Below are 19,248 nucleotides of genomic sequence, written 5' to 3' on the forward strand. Positions count from 1 at the left end.
GTGAAACTTTACCTCCTCGTCCTAATTATTAGAGATTTATCTTCCCCATCTTCTTTTTATTTGTTATTTTTCTTAATACACTTGACTTCATAGTGTGAGATTTATTACATGAATCATGAGTCAAGTAGTGAATATTATTTCTGATATTTCTTCTGCCTTTGTTCATTTGGTTAATTGCAGCTAGCAATGATAAGACACACTTGTACACACACACATGTATCAACACACTAGGCAGTTAAAACTTCTCAGTTGGTTTGCTAGCAAACTTTAGAATTAGGGGCCATTATAAATGTTTGAAAGCTGTTTGAAAGTAAAGTAGCCAAAAAAGAATACTTCAAAGTATTAAATCTGTCTGTACTACTATGGAGACAGTGCTGAATTGTGTGACATTAAATAGAGGTTCCAATAAGAATGAGTTATGATTTACCTTGACTTACTCCAGTATGCTCTTGCTATGGAATTGTTCATTTCATCAATGTCAAATGTTTTCATTACAATTTTACAGTACAGTTCATTTTTCGTTGTTGGAGCTGTAAAACAAACAACTAAGACAGAGTAAAAAAGTGCGACACCTGTTTTTGCACTCAATTCTTCCCCAAGTCTTTGTTAAGAACATGGCTTGTTGAGATTTTATCTTAACGTATTTGTGTTTCACAGTTGTTGATATTTGTTGTGTAAGTATCTTGATTTTTTATGTGTCAGGATTTGGATTTGTTACATTACACAAGGAAGTCTCTTTAACCACTTTGGGATGTCATGCCAGTTCTGAACGCATGGCTAGTCCACTTAACCCTCCTCCAGACCAGTCTGAATATCTCTCCTCCAACCCTTTACTGTGGCTACTTTTTACTGGCGACTGCTAAAATGTGTTCTGAGCTTCTCTCCAGACGTAAGCAGTGCTGCCTCACACATTTAGACTGCAATATAACCGTCATGCTATCCAAGCATAAAATGTCTCCATAAAGATTTCTGGGTCAAAATAATTTTCATTGAATTACTTTAGTTGTACTTCATTTAGCTTGCCTGGTACACCGGGTGTGCAGCGTTTGCACTTTTGGAACTATTTCATTGGCTCCATCACACTGCTCATGCTTTTAGGAGAAAACAAATTTTGTTTTAACCGACATTGGATTATTAGACAATAATCTCCAGACTTTAATTATTCAATGCAGATTAAAAGTGCTCGCCCAGACACCAAGCACTAGTTGGTTGATATTATAGGCAATCAGATAGTAATGTTTCTACCAGGAGAGTTTCACTTACCGTACTCTCAGGTTTTGTAGATATGTGTTTTGCTACAGTTATTCTCTGTACTGTCTTTGAACTATTTATTACTATGTGTGTTTCTGTGCAAATGAAAAATGTTTGGTAACGATTAAAGGGTTTGGTAGAATGTGAGTGTACATTGTTGTACCCTAGGTGACGTGTGCTATGAACATGCTATGGTGGCCTCCTCTGTAGACTTGCTGTGTTACTTTTTATGTCAAAGCCTGGTCACTCATTAGACAATAAAGTCAATTACATTCCTTTCATGAAGCCTTTTTTTTGCTCTTTGCTTTTGTTATATTCATATTGTGATGACAACTAAGTGCAACTTTCTAGGAAATTGTCAAATACTGTAGTCATTTGTTTATTTTACAACTGGAGAAGTCTAGAAGTTGTTGCCAGTACACTCCTATAGATTCTGCCACCAGTGGCACAAAAGGATAAGAATTTGGTTTGTTGTCCCCAAAATTAGACCTCATTGGATAGCAGGGAGAGGACTTACCTCTCCACACCTGTGAGCAAAAGCTTAGGGGTTCTGGTTACTTACTTACTTACTTACTTACTTACTTACACACACACACACACACACACACACACACACACACACACACACACACACACACACACACACACACACACACACACACACACACACACAATAAATCAGCTATGCATAGACACAGAACCAGGAGATGTCCAGTCACACTTTATGGTTGTTCTAAATGTTGAAAGCTCCAAAGGAAATTAGCTTAAAATAACACTTTAATCAAATACACCACACAAACTGTAACCATTAAGGATTGGCATGTGGTGTGGTTTCACACTTCTGGTAAATATGGATTAAATTAAATAAGAACCCAGTGGAATGTAATGTTATAAAATCTTTTGAGAATTTCTCTCTCTCTCTCTCTCTTTCTCTCTCACACACACAAATAAATAAGTCACTACACACCATCTTTAAGGCCACAAAGCTCTCGAAAAAAAAAAATATGTTGAGACCACTCCAAATGTTTCTTAAATCAGCATCTCTCCATGTATGAGATGTATTATTACTTTATCAATGTAGGGTTACTTATTTGTATTGTGTTTTTTGATTCTGAATGCTGCAATGCCAATGTTGACCAACCAAAGCCAAAGAAGTTTACTCTTGTGTACTTGTACAGTGAGATGTAATAAAAGCGATTCTGATTCTGATTCTGATTCTGATGTATGGCAGCTATTCTATTCCAGTGTCTGTTGAATTCCAACCCAGGCAATTTTAATCACGTCTTCTTTTTTTCTTTCTTTTTTTTTTTCATTTGAGCCGATTATTAACCGCGATGTCGAAGTCTGGATGGCCGAGCGGTCTAAGGCGCTGCGTTCAGGTCGCAGTCTCCTCTGGAGGCGTGGGTTCGAATCCCACTTCAGACATAGTTTATGCTGTTGCATGTGGGGAAAACCCTGCTGCCACCCTCACCCCACATTTCTCCCTAGCAACCTTCCACCGCCTTGCACCCCGATTACTAACTCTCAAAGCCATTCTCTCTTTTCAAAGCATTTAATAAACTGCTATTAGCTATCGTATTTCAAACGTATACACTGACTCTGTTTTCTATCAATAATAAATAAATAACATATGTTATATTATTTTGAAATGTGCAGTGGGTAGTATTCACCATTTATTGTGGGTAAAGAGGGTAGAAAGTTAGCCACTAAACTAACTAGACAGCATACTGTAGATGTAGAGGCCTTACATGACTTAACCATGGAGGACAAAGTGAAGGAAATGTACAATGCAATCTATAAGACATACAGTGGGGGAAAGAACAAAGAAGTATTTAACACAGCAACCATTCTTTAATTCAACATATTTCCATTGCAGCTATTCACATGAAATGTAGACCAGACAATGGTATTAACTCGATAAAACTATACAGCTAAAGAAATGGTAACATTCCGAGTGAGGTACTGATCAGGTGATCACCTGAACCAAATCGTATTTAACAAGGACAAGTATAAAACCCCTGCTGTGGTCATCACTATCCTCTTGCAATAGGATCAGCTGGATGGCAAAAACAGTGCTAGTAGGAATTGGAATTGGAATCAGAATTGGAATCAAAAATAACTATTGACCATGGCAGAAGAGTTGAAAATGAAAGTTTGGAGTGAGGAAAATACAGTGAGTGTCAGGTTGCTTCCATCCATAATATGTCAAAGACGGCGGTTCATATGAACAAGGTCAAGCAGCAGCAGACATTGGGGACGACAAAGCTACAGACCGGCAGAGGGTGAAAACGACTCTCCACTGACAGGGATGACCGCCAACTCATTAGAATGTCACTCAACAACCGGAGGATGACATCAAGTGACCTATGAAGAATGACAAACGTCAGCTGGGGTGAAGTGCACGGCGAGGATGGTTGGAAACAGGCACCTAAGGGAAGGGATGAAGCTAGAAAAAAGCCCCTCATCAATGATGGAAGCAAAGAAGAGCCAGGCTGAGGTTTGCAAAAGACCATAAGGATTGGACTATAGAGGACTGGAGTAAGGTCATCTTCTCTGATGACTCAGATGAGAGGCCTACAAGCCACAGTGTCTCTCGCACCCACTACGAAATTTGGTGGAGGATCGGTGATGATCTGAGGGTGCTTCAGCAAGGCTGGAATCGGGCAGATGTGTCTCTGTGAAGGACACATAAATCAAGCCACGTACAACATTGTTCTGGAAGAAAAATTGCTTCTTGGTCACAAGCCATCAAACAAAGCCGAGCTGCTTGAATCTTTGTGCCAGGAGTGGCATTAAGTCACTCAACAGCAATGTGAGTGGTGGAGAGCCAAGACGCATGAAAGCTGTGATTGAAAATCAGGGTTATTCTACCAAATATTGATTTCTGAACTCTTCCTACACAAAACATTGTTGTGTTGTTTAAAAAATGTATATGAACTTGTTTTCTGAAGGACTGAAAACACTGCATAGTTTATGGCATTTTGACCAGTTGTCATTTTCTGCAAATAAATTTTCTAAATGACAACAATGTTGTAGTTTATAGTATAGAAGAAAAAACATTTTACTCAAACACATACCTATAAATAGTAAAACCAGAGATACTTATAATTTTGCAGTGGTCTTGGTCTTGTTAAGTCGTGACGTGTTTCCGGGTCCAACGTTGGCTGAGGCGCTGTCTTCGAAATGCCGAAATAATAATAATAATTAATTATATTTATATAGCGCTTTTCCGAGGCTCAAATACCCTGACAATATGGAGAAAACGGGAAAGTGCTGTGTCCCTTGTTGAATGAATAGATCCGAGTCTAAAAAACGATTAAACTGTCATTCTACCGCTGTAGTTCACAGGTACTCAGGTGCGGAGAATTTCTGGTTTGGACTCGGAAATGGCTAAACGTCACTTTTGACGTCAGACTTAACAAGCAGAAGCAGGAAGTCCCTCCACCAGGACCATTTCGTCTGAATCTGCTGCAGGTAACGAGTTCTGGGTCAAAATGTATTTATTTGAATGACTTTAGTTGTTCTTAATTTCTTCTCCCAATAGCATCATCACACTGAGTACATGCTGTTGGGAGAAAACAAATAATACAGTATTTTAACCAACATTCATGAGATCTAATTGATTCAATACAGTTTGAAAGTGCTTTTGCACAGTCACCAAGCAGTTGGTTGGTGTTAATCATCAACTAGAATAAAAAGTTCCAGAAGAAACTTTGTGGGCTTGCAAAGTCTTATTTTGGAGGTGGAAAGGGTTTAACGATGTTTCGATAGATAGATGCTGCAGTGCTGGGTAGCTCAGAATTAGAATTCGTCTCAAAGTCAATGAGAGGCAGGATGCTTGTTTGTGAGGCCCTCTGCCATGGGGAAGAAACTGTCCACGTGGCGCAAGGTTTTGGTCTTTGGTGTTTTCGATATTTCGTGAGCTTGGAATGATAAGGTTCTCTAATTTTTGTCAAAATTTAGTTTTTTTTTACATAATCTGATCCATTAGGTGTTTATTAATGCCTGTGTGATGTTATTTTTTAAATGTTGACATTTTTGAGTTAGTAATTAATAAAATACAAAGGTTCCATCTCATAAAACATAATGGAATGTAAAAACTTTGACGCTCAATATCTCTGAACTGCCCTAAACGGAGATAGAACCTTATCATTCTAAGCTCACGACACCTAAACAACTGATGCTGCTGCACATCTTGTAAAGATAACATGTTCTTATGTTATTATACTTATTTAGCTACAGCACAATATGTCTGATTTTAGCCCACCTAAATATACAAGTCTGTTATTCTGCAGCTAGACTAAAACTATGGATTTAGGCTGAGCTATTGTGGAAATTATGTTATTACGCATTGCTACTTTATTTATTTTGGTGAAATATGAAATTTGCTTAAGGAAATGTGTCATGTGCAAGTTTGAACAAGATCAGATGATGATGTGTACAAAAATAAAGACTATAATGACACAAATGGATCTGTTGAGAAAACAGTTAACAGTCTACATAATGCATCAATTGCACTCAATAGGGACAAGCACATATCCCTCACAATGTCTTGTATATACAAACACTCAAGCTGAAGTCACGATTAAACAATAGCACCACATCTTTGCTCCATGTATTACTATGACTTAATGAACTATGTATAATTTAATTTATGACTTTTGAAAGAGTGTCAGTCACAGTCATGTGTGTCTTCCTTTTTGCCCTAGAGTCAGATGACATGTCTGCTTAGAGAATCTTGTGCCATGAAGCTGTAGGCGGGTGGACACACCACAGCCCCTGTCTCTGTGACTGAGTCACCATGTCCTTAATGGGTCCACCTCGTTCCCCACCTGCCTCTACCTCCATGTCTTGGAGTAGCAGCCATGGTGACACCGCTGCTGCTGTGGGGACTCTGGGGTCCCCTGAGCAGGCTCTCTATGCCTCTGACCGCTATGCTCGACTCATACTGGCCCAAATGAACAAGATGAGGCTCCGCACAGATTTCTGTGACGTGAGGCTGAGGGTGGGTGGACGGGTCTTCAGTGTGCACAGGTTGGTCCTGGCTGCCAGCAGCCCCTACTTCTCTGCCCTCTTCTCCGGGGGGATGAGTGAGGCTGACAAGGAGGAGGTCCAGATCCTGGGAGTGGAGGCCGAAGTCTTCGAGGTCCTGCTGGAGTTTGTCTACACAGGTCCTCACAGGATACATGCTCTCCATACACAGACAGTATCTACACAACGATTAGAAGTCGAAAGAGAAAGATATATTGTTTGTATCATTCATGCATAGGACATTAGTTCATTCATTACACTAGTGTGTTTATGTATTTAAGGTCCTTTCTTTAGCTATTATTCTCAGTCAACAGACAATGTTCAGAAAGCTAATACACATGAATTGCACCACCATGTTATATAGCCTAGGTGATGCTTATTTTGATTGATGGTAGGATAGCTTCTTTGTTTGTGTGCATCTCTCTGAATTAAGTCTGAGCTGCTTGCCCCCCCCACCCCCCCCCCAGGTATGATCAACGTGACAGTGGAGAACATGCAGGAGCTGATGGTGGCAGCAGACATGCTGCAGCTGAGTGAGGTGGTGTCCATCTGTGGAGAGTTCCTCAAGGGCCACATGGACCCATCTAACTGCGTTGGTGTCTACCAGTTCCTGGAGCAGATCGCCTGTCTGGACATGCTGGAGTTCACTGAGAACTACATCCATGTCCACTTCCTGCAGGTGCAACATTCTCTTTCCTTCCTCATCCCTCTCTTTCCCTTTATCTTCCTTTTCTATAATTTGTATATTTAAGTTCCTAAATGACTTCTCCAAGGCAGGATCTCTCTCCTTACCACTCATTTTAATCTACTTTGTATGTAGCTATGACAGAAACGAATATCCCATCTTTAAATCAGTAAAAAAAAACGTTCACGCCAACACATAAAAACTCAAAGAAGAAACTCAAAGAAACTCTGTCTGTCTAGGTGTGTGTGTCTGATGAGTTCTGGGGCCTGTCGAAGGACCAACTGGTGAAGCTGTTGCGCAGCGAGGAGCTGAGGATTGAGGACGAGTACCAGGTGTTCACGGCAGCCATGGACTGGCTGCAGCAGGACGTGGCCAAGAGGAAGAAGCATGTGGTGGAGGTGCTGGATCCTGTACGCTTCCCTCTGCTCTCCCCACAGAGACTCTTCAAGTACATCGAAGGTAGTTGAGACCCACAGTACAGTTCAGAGGCAGTACACAGAGAAGCCTGGAGCTCACCTTGACGACTCACGACTTGACAGCACTGGATGATTCCATGCATTAAACTGACTGACTAGTCATTTAATTTCTCTTTGCAGGCATTTCTGACCTCAGCCTGCGGGTGGCACTGCAGACTCTGATGAGAAAATACACAGAGGTGACCAAGTCTCCCAAGGAGAATAAGATGTACAGTCTGTTACTGCCTGCTAGGATGAGGCCCAGAAGAAAAGCCAGGAAATGTCTTTATGCCATAGGTAAGCCTCTGTGGTAAACTTTAAAAGGGGCAGTCTGGGATTGGTATATACATTTTTGGACATTTAAATTAATGATTTGTTAACATTACAAAACACCCTCAAACTCACCGCCCTCACCTCACTCACTGCTTTCAAACAAATCCTGCAGCGAACCATAGTCGATCAATGCACCTGTTGATCACCGTCTCTCACCCATCCCATAACCCATCACTGCCTCATTTTAAGTACCCCTGCTCCACTACCCCCGCTATCCCTCACCTCCGCTGTTCCTCACCCCTACCTCCTCCGTCTCTCTCTCCTCTCTCTGACTGTTAGTATTTTAATGCATCTGTATTTGCCATTGTTTTATTGTTTTATTGTTTTATTGTTTATTGTATTACTTAACCTTGTTTTATTTCTAGCTTCCACCCCCCCCCCAAAGAGCCACTGCTTTTTGGTCAGGCTGCATTTGCAACTAAGAATTTGTTCTTACATGTTTGCCTGGTTAAATAAAGGTTAAATAAAAAAATAAAATTAACATTTGTAGCCATTAATTCTTGAGCCCAAGCATACATAGCTCAGTCTATTAATTTGAGATGTGTTACATTTCTCCAGCCCCAGCCCTCAGCTGTTTACCAAAAAAGGTGGCGGGGAGACCTCTTTGTTGTTCCTGTAAAATCATTTGATTATCAAGTTTCAATACAGCCCTCATCTCCCTACGTTTGCGTAGTAAAAACACTCTCACGTCACGTCACGTCTGGTTTCGCCCTCTCAGGTGGCTACACTCGGCTGCAGGGCGTCCATTGGAGTGACAGCAGAGCCCTCAGCTGTGTGGAGCGCTTTGACTCCTTCAGTCAATACTGGACCACTGTGTCCCCCCTGCACCAGGCCCGCAGTGGGCTGGGTGTGGCCGTGCTGGAGGGCATGGTCTACGTGGTTGGAGGTGAGACAGTGCACTCAGTCTGTCTGTCTGTCTGTCTGTCTGTGAGAGGTAGAAGTAGAACAACTTCGTTATACAGTGTGGAAATCAACAGATGGTGGTCCCTCAAGTTCATGAGTAAAAACAAAAACGATGTACAAGTGCCATAATGCAATCACAGTCATACTGTATGCATACATGTTTGACATGTCGATATTTCACAGTGGAATTTCCATTTGACATAATATAATTGTGCTTTCCGTTTGCTATTGCCCAGGCAGGGAGAACCAGGCAGGACGAGAGATGATATTCGACTGCACAGAGAGATATGACCCAGTGACCAAGCAGTGGGAGGCAGTAGCCTCTTTGAATTTCCCACGCTGTGGAGTTGGCGTCTGCCCCTGTCACGGGGCGCTCTACGCACTAGGTAAACACCAGCCTGTCACTTGGGACATGCAGTACATGGAAGTAGATGTGAATAGAGTATCATGTGACCTCACTACTGTGCTCTTGCAGGTGGTTGGATCGGATCGGAGATTGTGAAAACGATGGAGCGCTACGACCCGGCAGAGAACAAGTGGGAGATCATCGGAAACATGGCGGTTCCACGATGCTATTTTGGCTGCTGCGAGTTACAGGGTTAGGCTCTCCCAGAGATCACTAAGGAACCTATGATTTAGAGACTAGCATGCTTATTCAGTGATAATTAAAAACAAATAAAATAAGAAGAATAAGAAGAAATGTATATATATATAGTACATGTACAAGCAAAATGTAATACCATATTCACACCATATTTACCCTTTGATCTTAATGAACACTCGTAATGTTATTGTAATGTTATTGTTAGGAAGGTCCTCTGAACCAACTAGATCTGTGTGGCCTTTGATCGCTCTGCAGGGTTCATCTACGTGATCGGGGGACGAGATCACGAGAGGATGCAGCTGCGCTCGGCCGAGATGTACGACCCCATCTCCCACCGCTGGAGCGCCCTGCCTGCCATGGTTACACGACGGGAACACGTGGGCGTGGCCTGCCTCAACAACTGCATCTACGCCGTGGGAGGCTGGAACAAGGCGCTGGGCTGCCTGAAGACGGTGGAGAAGTACTGTCCTGAGGAGGTTGGAGCCTGTCTGTCTCTTGTCTGGTGTCTGTCTCTGCTGTCACACAGAAGGCTTCACAATTAGTACAATTAGTTAGTGTATTGGACATTGACCTTTGACTGAACAATAACATGAAGGGGATACTTCACAAAATACATGTTAACTGACTTGGCCCATGCTAAATGATGGTCGCCTATAGAGGGGAGGGTGGTGCCTGTATACTTAGATAAAGCCGCAGAGTCTACCCAATTGACTAAAAGATAGACTAAAAGGTTAGAGAGCTGAGATATTTATGTCAAAGATGTTTTTTTTCTATGAATCGCAATAGATGAGCATGTATTATTGACTAGTACAAAGACTGTGACTGTGTGTCTTTTAACCATAATGTGTCTTTCCTTCCACAGGAGAAGTGGGTGGAGGTGGCACCTATGGCGGTGGCGCGGGAGGGGGTGTCCGTATCAGCCGTAAATGGTCTGCTCTACGCTGTTGGGGGGGCCACCGGCGGAGACTTTTCACTACCCGTGTCTTTGGACTCAGTGGAGATCTATGACCCCCACCTGGACACCTGGACTGAGATCGGCAACATGATCACCAGCCGCTGTGATGGAGGGGTGGCCGTCCTCTGAGAGACAGGTCCACTGTTTCCATCCAGAGCCAATAATGAGACTGGTTTTGGATACAATGAAAGATCCTGGTGTTTAGGGTACTCCAATGGTGAATATTGGTTAAGACACAATGGTGTTAAGACGAAAGTCTCAGGGTCTCTGTGCTCCAGAGTTGGAGTGTACCTGGATCACAGGGCAGGTATTCTGTCATTCTACAATGTCTCTGACACAATGACCCTTCTCCACAGAGTCCAGACCACATTCACTCAGGCCCTCTATCCTGGGTTTGTGCTTTGTGGCTATGGGAATGAGGCTGAGCTGTGTTAACTTTTCTAGGGGATCCCCATGCAGTCTTGCTTTATATTGTCCTACTATTCTGTACAAATCAAATACATTCTGTCATTTTGTCCTGAGAGATTTATTTCTCATCTATGATTCTCACACGACTAGCTCTCAGATTGTGAACTGTGTAAATCTAGAACAAGGTTATTGTAAATCTAGAACAAGGTTATTGTAAATCTAGAACAAGGTTATTGTAAATCTAGAACAAGGTTTTTTGTAAATCTAGAACAAGGTTATTTGCGCCAATTTGATGATATTCTCATCAGTCAGGGGATCCTTATCTTTGGTGAAACTTTACTTCCTCGTCCTAATTATTAGAGATTTATCTTCCCCATCTTCTTTTTATTTGTTATTTTTCTTAATACACTTGACTTCATAGTGTGAGATTTATTACATGAATCATGAGTCAAGTAGTGAATATTATTTCTGATATTTCTTCTGCCTTTGTTCATTTGGTTAATTGCAGCTAGCAATGATAAGACACACTTGTACACACACACATGTATCAACACACTAGGCAGTTAAAACTTCTCAGTTGGTTTGCTAGCAAACTTTAGAATTAGGGGCCATTATAAATGTTTGAAAGCTGTTTGAAAGTAAAGTAGCCAAAAAAGAATACTTCAAAGTATTAAATCTGTCTGTACTACTATGGAGACAGTGCTGAATTGTGTGACATTAAATAGAGGTTCCAATAAGAATGAGTTATGATTTACCTTGACTTACTCCAGTATGCTCTTGCTATGGAATTGTTGTAGGAGCTGTAAAACAAACAACTAAGACAGAGTAAAAAGGTGCGACACCTGTTTTTGCACTCAATTCTTCCCCAAGTCTTTGTTAAGAACATGGCTTGTAGTTGGAATCGTTGTTGGAGCTGTAAAACAAACAACTAAGACAGAGTAAAAAGGTGCGACACCTGTTTTTGCACTCAATTCTTCCCCAAGTCTTTGTTAAGAACATGGCTTGTTGAGATTTTATCTTAACGTATTTGTGTTTCACAGTTGTTGATATTTGTTGTAAGTATCTTGATTTTTTATGTGTCAGGATTTGGATTTGTTGTTACATTACACAAGGAAGTCTCTTTAACCACTTTGGGATGTCATGCCAGTTCTGAACGCATGGCTAGTCCACTTAACCCTCCTCCAGACCAGTCTGAATATCTCTCCTCCAACCCTTTACTGTGGCTACTTTTTACTGGCTACTGCTAAATGTGTTCTGAGCTTCTCTCCAGACTTAAGCAGTGCTGCCTCACACATTTAGACTGTAATATAACCGTCATGCTATCCAAGCATAAAATGTCTCCATAAAGAGTTCTGGGTCAAAATAATTTTCATTGAATTACTTTAATTGTACTTCATTTAGCTTGCCTGGTACACCGGGTGTGCAGCGTTTGCACTTTTGGAACTATTTCATTGGCTCCATCACACTGCTCATGCTATTAGGAGAAAACAAATACTGTTTTAACCGACATTGGATTATTAGACAATAATCTCCAGACTTTAATTATTCAATGCAGATTAAAAGTGCTCACCCAGACACCAAGCACTAGTTGGTTGATATTATAGGCAATCAGATAGTAATGTTTCTACCAGGAGAGTTTCACTTACTCTCAGGTTTTGTAGATATGTGTTTTGCTACAGTTATTCTCTGTACTGTCTTTGAACTATTTATTACTATGTGTGTTTCTGTGCAAATTAAAAATGTTTGGTAACGATTAAAGGGTTTGGTAGAATGTGAGTGTACATTGTTGTACCCTAGGTGACGTGTGCTATGAACATGCTATGGTGGCCTCCTCTGTAGACTTGCTGTGTTACTTTTTATGTCAAAGCCTGGTCACTCATTAGACAATAAAGTCAATTACATTCCTTTCATGAAGCCTTTTTTTTGCTCTTTGCTTTTTTTATATTCATATTGTGATGACAACTAAGTGCAACTTTCTAGGAAATTGTCAAATACTGTAGTCATTTGTTTCTTTTACAACTGGAGAAGTCGTTGTCTGTACACTTCTATAGATTCTGCCACCAGTGGCACAAAAGGATAAGAATTTGGTTTGTTGTCCCCAAAATTAGACCACATTGGATAGCAGGGAGAGGACTTACCTCTCCACACCTGTGAGCAAAAGCTTAGGGGTTCTGGTTACTTACACACACACACACACACACACACACACACACACACAAATCAGCTATGCATAGACACAGAACCAGGAGATTTCCAGTCACACTTTATGGTTGTTCTAAATGTTGAAAGCTCCAAAGGAAATTAGCTTAAAATAACACTTTAATCAAATACACCACACAAACTAACCATTAAGGATTGGCATGTGGTGTGGTTTCACACTTGGAATGTAACCCAGTGGAATGTAACGTTTTAAAATCTTTTGAGAATTTCTCTCTCTTTCTCTCTCACAGACACACACACACAAATAAATAAGTCATACTGCACACCATCTTTAAGGCCACACAGCTCTCGGAAAAATTCGACCACTCCACACTCCACATGTCTTAAATCAGCATCTCTCCATGTATGAGATGTATTATTACTTTATCAATGTAGGCTTACTTATTTGTATTGTGTTTTTTGATTCTGAATGCTGCAATGCCAATGTTGACGAACCAAAGACAAATAAGTTTACTATAAGTTTAAATAAGACGTCAGCCATTCTCATGACGAATTAGGATTGACGCAAGTTCGGGGCTGATCCCCCTGAGCTGGCCACCTCTGGCGAGGGTGTATAGTGTGATGGCCGAAACACCCCATGACCTGGAGGAACACTACTGATGATGCGTCCGAAATTAAACCTAACCCCAGCCCCCCCCCCCCCCCCCCGCATGAACCACTCACCACCAAGACGACACACACGCACACACACACTCTCACGTACGTACCTGCACAAAGGAATTTACATCTTATCCTGTGTTTCATAAATCTGAGTAACTGGGCACTGAGTCCAGTGACCGCTGAGAAAGATCAGCTGACGACAGGGGAAAGTCCTTGTGGCGGCATGGAGAGACAGCTGACGGGAAGGAATAGACCCCACTGGGACGGGCATGGGCTAGCTTCCCATGCTTGTAGTTTCCCATGTCTTTGACATGTTGGATTCACCCGCTATAGCTACGAAAAGAAAACAAAAGAGAACACCCCTAGAGTTTGCGAGAGCGGGGGCGGAAGATGACTCATCGGCTGACTTTATGGTAACAGACCCTGGACCGGAAACGACTATGAGTATCGGGAGCACAGTGCAAGAGAGTGCCACAACAGTTGCCCCAGCTACAGCCACGTCAACGGGCCACAAACAGCAGATATGTCCCTGTGGTTGGAAGAAGAATACATCCTACCGGGGGTTGAGAATTCACCAAGGAAAGATGAAGTGTTTGACAGAAGAGAGACAGAGGCCTCGCGTTGGTTACTTTCTGCGAAAGGAATCGAATAAGTCGAATGAAGTACAGCAACTGGACGCAAACCATAGCTTGCAGTACATCAGTACCACTGTCGTGGAGGAAGCAAACACAGAGGGGATAACAACAGTGGTAGAACCGACCCAACCCCCTAGACCTGTAGTCGAAAAGAGACTAGCAGGGCATAGACTGCATGTGAAGTGGCCTGGTGCCGGGGATAAGAAGCTGTGGGAAACTATCAATACTGACCTGACCCTGTCTCTTGAGCAACTTAAAGGGACAGTGGAAAAGAAGTTGGAGAGAATGGGGGATATCATCTACCAGTATGGGGCAGAACGCTTTGGAGTGCAAGAAAGGAAAGGCGGGAAAGATGTTCCAACTGCACCCGTTTCCAGGAGGCAACAGGAGATCCAGCGCCTCGTCCTAGAAAGAAGACAACTTAGGAAACGGTGGAAAAAAGCCTCTGGAGTGGAAAGGGAAGGCATAAACACACTTCAAGTCGACATCAAATCACGGCTGGCATCCCTCCGTAGAGCAGAGAACCTCCGGAAACGTAGAAGGAAGAAAGAACAAGCTAGAACACGGTTCTATAAGGATCCCTTCAAGTTCCTTAAAAGTATCTTCACAAAGGAAAAAAGTGGAGCTCTAAAAACAACAAAGACAGACCTGGAAAATCACCTGAAAGAAACACACTCTGACCCAAGGCGGCATGAACATCTGACCATTCCCTCTGATATCCCACCAATCGACCCCCCTGAACACCACATGCTGATCAGCCCTCCAACCTGGAAAGAGGTGGAAAACACAGTGCGTCGAGCAAGAACGGCATCAGCCCCGGGGCCAAACGGAGTCCCATACAAGGTGTATAAGAACGCATCAGATGTCCTGAGGTTTCTCTGGAGGCTCATGAGAACAGCATGGCAGAAGAAGATAATACCTAAAGCGTGGCGCAGGGCAGGTGGAGTCCTCATCCCAAAGGAGAAGGATGCAGTCAACATCAGCCAATTCCGTCCAATCTCCCTGCTAAACGTTGAGGGCAAAATCTTCTTTAGTGTCATTGCACAGAGGATGGCCCAGTATCTGAGAAGAAACAAATACATCGACACATCTGTACAGAAAGCAGGAATATCAGGATTCATCATTTCATTTAAAAATTCATTTGAATTCATTTGAATTCATTTGAAATTAATCATTTCAGCATGATCTGGCACCAGATCCAAACGGCAAAGGTGGAGAGACGGGACATTCACGTCGTCTTTCTGGACCTTGCCAATGCCTTTGGCTCTGTGCCCCACGAACTCCTGTGGTCTGCCTTCGACTTCTTCCACATACCGGACACCATCACAGCCCTGGTTAAATCCTACTTCCAAGACATGCAGTTCTGCTTTACCACCTCTGACTTTACCACCTCTTGGCAGTGCCTGGAAGTAGGCATCATGGCGGGATGCACTATTTCACCCCTGGCATTTGTGATGGCAATGGAAGTCATCATCCGAGCCTCAAAATGGGTTGTAGGCGGACAGCGAGTTGACTCTGGTCAGCGTCTCCCTCCACTCAGAGCTTACATGGACGACATTACAACGTTGACCACCACCGTCCCATGCACCAGGAGCTCAGCACCAGGAGCTGCTCAGAAAACTGGAAGAGAACATCAGTTGGGCCCGTATGAAGATCAAACCATCCAAGTCACGAAGCATCTCAATTGTGAAGGGAGTGCTCTCTGACCTGAAATTCTTCATCGGCGATGATCCAATCCCAACAGTGTCTGAGCAACCTGTAAAAAGCCTTGGCAGGTGGTATGATGCAAGCCTGAAGGACAAAGACCAGGTGCTACAACTGCGCAAAGATATCAGCAGTGGCCTGCAGTCCATCGACAAAACACAGCTACCTGGAAAGTTAAAGGCTTGGTGCCTGCAGTTTGGACTCCTACCACGGATGCTGTGGCCCCTAGCAGTGTATGAGGTCCCAATCTCAACCGTAGAGAAGTTGGAAAGAGGAGTCACAGGCTACATCAAGAAATGGCTCGGAATTCCACGATGCCTTACCACCATAGGTCTCTACGGAGATAGCATCCTCAAGCTGCCCCTCACCAGTCTCACAGAGGAGTTCAAGTGTGCAAAAACAAGACTCCAGATGACACTGAATGAATCCAGAGATTTAGTGGTGAGCAACAACGCACCAACCTTGGCAACCGGGCGCAAATGGACACCAGCCAAAGCGGTGGAGGAAGCAACAGCAGCCCTCAAACATGCTGACATTGTAGGGTATGTTCAGCAGGGAAGAGGAGGCTTCGGGCTAACAGCTGCTCGCCCTGCTTGGAGTAAGGCCACAGCACAAGAACGGAGGAAGATGGTGGTGGAGGAAGTACGCCATCAGGAGGAGGCTGGAAGATGGGCCAAGGCAGTCTCTCTTGCCAAGCAGGGACAGTGGACGCGATGGGACAGTGTGGAGAGGAGGAAGATTAGCTGGAAGGACATGTGGGCCATGGAAGCGAGGCAGTTGAGCTTTATTATCAGAGCTACATACGACGTCCTTCCAACACCAGTTAACCTTGGCCAGTGGTATGGTGAAGACCCAGGGTGTGCCCTTTGTTCCACGCCAGCCACCCTCAGAAACATTCTTTCAGGATGCAAAACTAGTCTCGCCCAAGGACGCTACACGTGGCGTCACAACCAAGTCCTGAAGATCTTTGCATCCACCCTGGAGGACAAACGAGCTGCCACCAACTCCCTACCGCCATCAGCATCCAACCACCAACAGGCAATTACCTTTTTCCGTGAGGGGGCAAAGGTTACCAGGAGCAGCTCGACACCATCTGAGCGAGGCCAGCTACGGTTGGCCCGCGACTGGAAGATGCTGACTGATATTGGACGACAGCTTGTGTTTCCTAAAGAGATCGCCATAACCACCCTGAGACCTGACTTGGTTCTCTGGTCCCCTTCTCAAAAAAAGGTGTACATCATTGAACTAACCGTACCCTGGGAGGACGCAGTGGATGAAGCTTACGAGCGGAAACATCTACGCTATGCTGAGCTCGCCGCCGAAGCACAACACCGCGGCTGGAACACTGAAGTCCGCCCAGTGGAGGTCGGGTGCAGAGGGTTTGTGGCAAGATCTACCACCAGATTGTTTACAGACCTGGGAATCAGAGGCCAAAGCCTGCGTTCAGCCATCAAAGCTGCATCGGAAGCAGCCGAAAGAAGCAGCCAGTGGCTTTTTATGAGAAGGAAAGATCCCTGCTGGGCCCCGAAGTAGCCAACCAGAAGGTATGCGGTCAGCTTAGGCCTGACTCAGGGAAAAGGACGCCCCTGCCTTGCATAGTCTCATGAGACGTCAGCCATTCTCATGACGAATTAGGATTGACGCAAGTTCGGGGCTGATCCCCCTGAGCTGGCCACCTCTGGCGAGGGTGTATAGTGTGATGGCCGAAACACCCCATGACCTGGAGGAACACTACTGATGATGCGTCCGAAATTAAACCTAACCCCAGCCCCCCCCCCCCCCCCGCATGAACCACTCACCACCAAGACGACACACACGCACACACACACTCTCACGTACGTACCTGCACAAAGGAATTTACATCTTATCCTGTGTTTCATCAATCCGAACTCTTGTGTACTTGTACAGTGAGATGTAATAAAAGCGATTCTGATTCTGATTCTGATGTATGGCAGCTATTCTATTCCAGTGTCTGTTGAATTCCAACCCAGGCACACCTCATTCTACTTGAGATATTCTATATTGAGATATTGGCCACTTCCCTACTCAGACTATGGGAGTATGGTTTTCCACTACGCAATTTTAATCACGTCTTTTTTTCTTCTTTTTTTTAAAAAATCTTTCAGCCGATTATTAACCGCCATGTCGAAGTCTGGATGGCCGAGCGGTCTAAGGCGCTGCGTGCAGTCTCCTCTGGAGGCGTGGGTTCGAATCCCACTTCAGACATCATTTATGCTGTTGCATGTCGGGAAAACCCTGCTGCCACCCTCACCCCACATTTTCTCCCCAGCAACCTTCCACCCCCTTGCACCCCGATCACTAACTCTCAAAGCCATCTCTCTTTCAAAGCATTTAATAAACTGCTATTAGCTATCGTATTTCAAACGTATACACTGACTCTGTTTTCTATAAATAATAAATAAATAACATATGTTATATTATTTTGAAATGTGCAGTGGGTGGTATTCACCATTTCTTGTGGGTAAAGAGGGTAGAAAGTTAGCCACTAAACTAACTAGACCAGCATACTGTAGATGTAGAGGCCTTACATGACTTAACCATGGAGGACAAAGTGAAGGAAATGTACAATGCAATCTATAAGACATACAGTGAGGGAAAGAACAAAGAAGTATTCAACACAGCAACCATTTTTTAATTCAACATATTTCCATTGCAGCTATTCACATGAAATGTAGACCAGACAATGGTATTAACTCGATAAAACTATACAGCTAAAGAAATTGTACCATTCCGAGTGAGGTACTGATCAGGTGATCACCTGAACCAAATCGTATTTAACAAGGAAAAGTATAAAACCCCTGCTGTGGTCATCACCATCCTCTTGCAATAGGATCAGCTGGATGGCAAAAACAGTGCTAGTAGGAATTGGAATTGGAATCAGAATTGGAATCAAAAATAACTATTGACCATGGCAGAAGAGTTGAAAATGAAAGTTTGGAGTGAGGAAAATACAGTGAGTGTCAGGTTGCTTCCGTCCATAAAATGTCAAAGACCGCGGTTCATAAGAACACGGTCAAGCAGCAGCAGACATTGGGGACGACAAAGCTACAGACCGGCAGAGGGTGAAAACGACTCTCCACTGACAGGGATGACCGCCAACTCATTAGAATGTCACTCAACAACCGGAGGATGACAGAAAGTGACCTATGAAGAATGACAAACGTCAGCTGGGGTGAAGTGCACGACGAGGATGGTTGGAAACAGGCACCTAAGGGAAGGGATGAAGCTAGAAAAAAGCCCCTCATCAATGATGGAAGCAAAGAAGAGCCAGGCTGAGGTTTGCAAAAGACCATAAGGATTGGACTATAGAGGACTGGAGTAAGGTCATCTTCTCTGATGACTCAGATGAGAGGCCTACAAGCCACAGTGTCTCTCGCACCCACTACGAAATTTGGTGGAGGATCGGTGATGATCTGAGGGTGCTTCAGCAAGGCTGGAATCGG

The 19,248-nt window shown here is 43.6% G+C and overlaps 1 protein-coding gene across 1 annotated transcript; it reads left to right on the top strand.

The window, feature by feature from the left end:
* Positions 1-6,052: 6,052 nt before the first annotated feature.
* On the top strand, positions 6,053-10,346 carry LOC308168917 (actin-binding protein IPP-like; the record flags this gene model as incomplete). Its single annotated transcript, XM_080543558.1, has 9 exons — positions 6,053-6,422; positions 6,750-6,961; positions 7,207-7,426; positions 7,564-7,719; positions 8,474-8,649; positions 8,915-9,044; positions 9,134-9,256; positions 9,518-9,738; positions 10,125-10,346. The coding sequence occupies 9 exons, from the start codon at positions 6,053-6,055 to the stop codon at positions 10,344-10,346; spliced, it is 1,830 nt and encodes a 609-aa protein (XP_080399684.1).
* Positions 10,347-19,248: the final 8,902 nt, after the last annotated feature.

This window comes from Nansenia antarctica (assembly GCF_963989245.1).
Source record: "Nansenia antarctica genome assembly, chromosome: 12".
Classification (NCBI taxonomy): Eukaryota; Metazoa; Chordata; class Actinopteri; order Argentiniformes; family Microstomatidae; genus Nansenia; species Nansenia antarctica.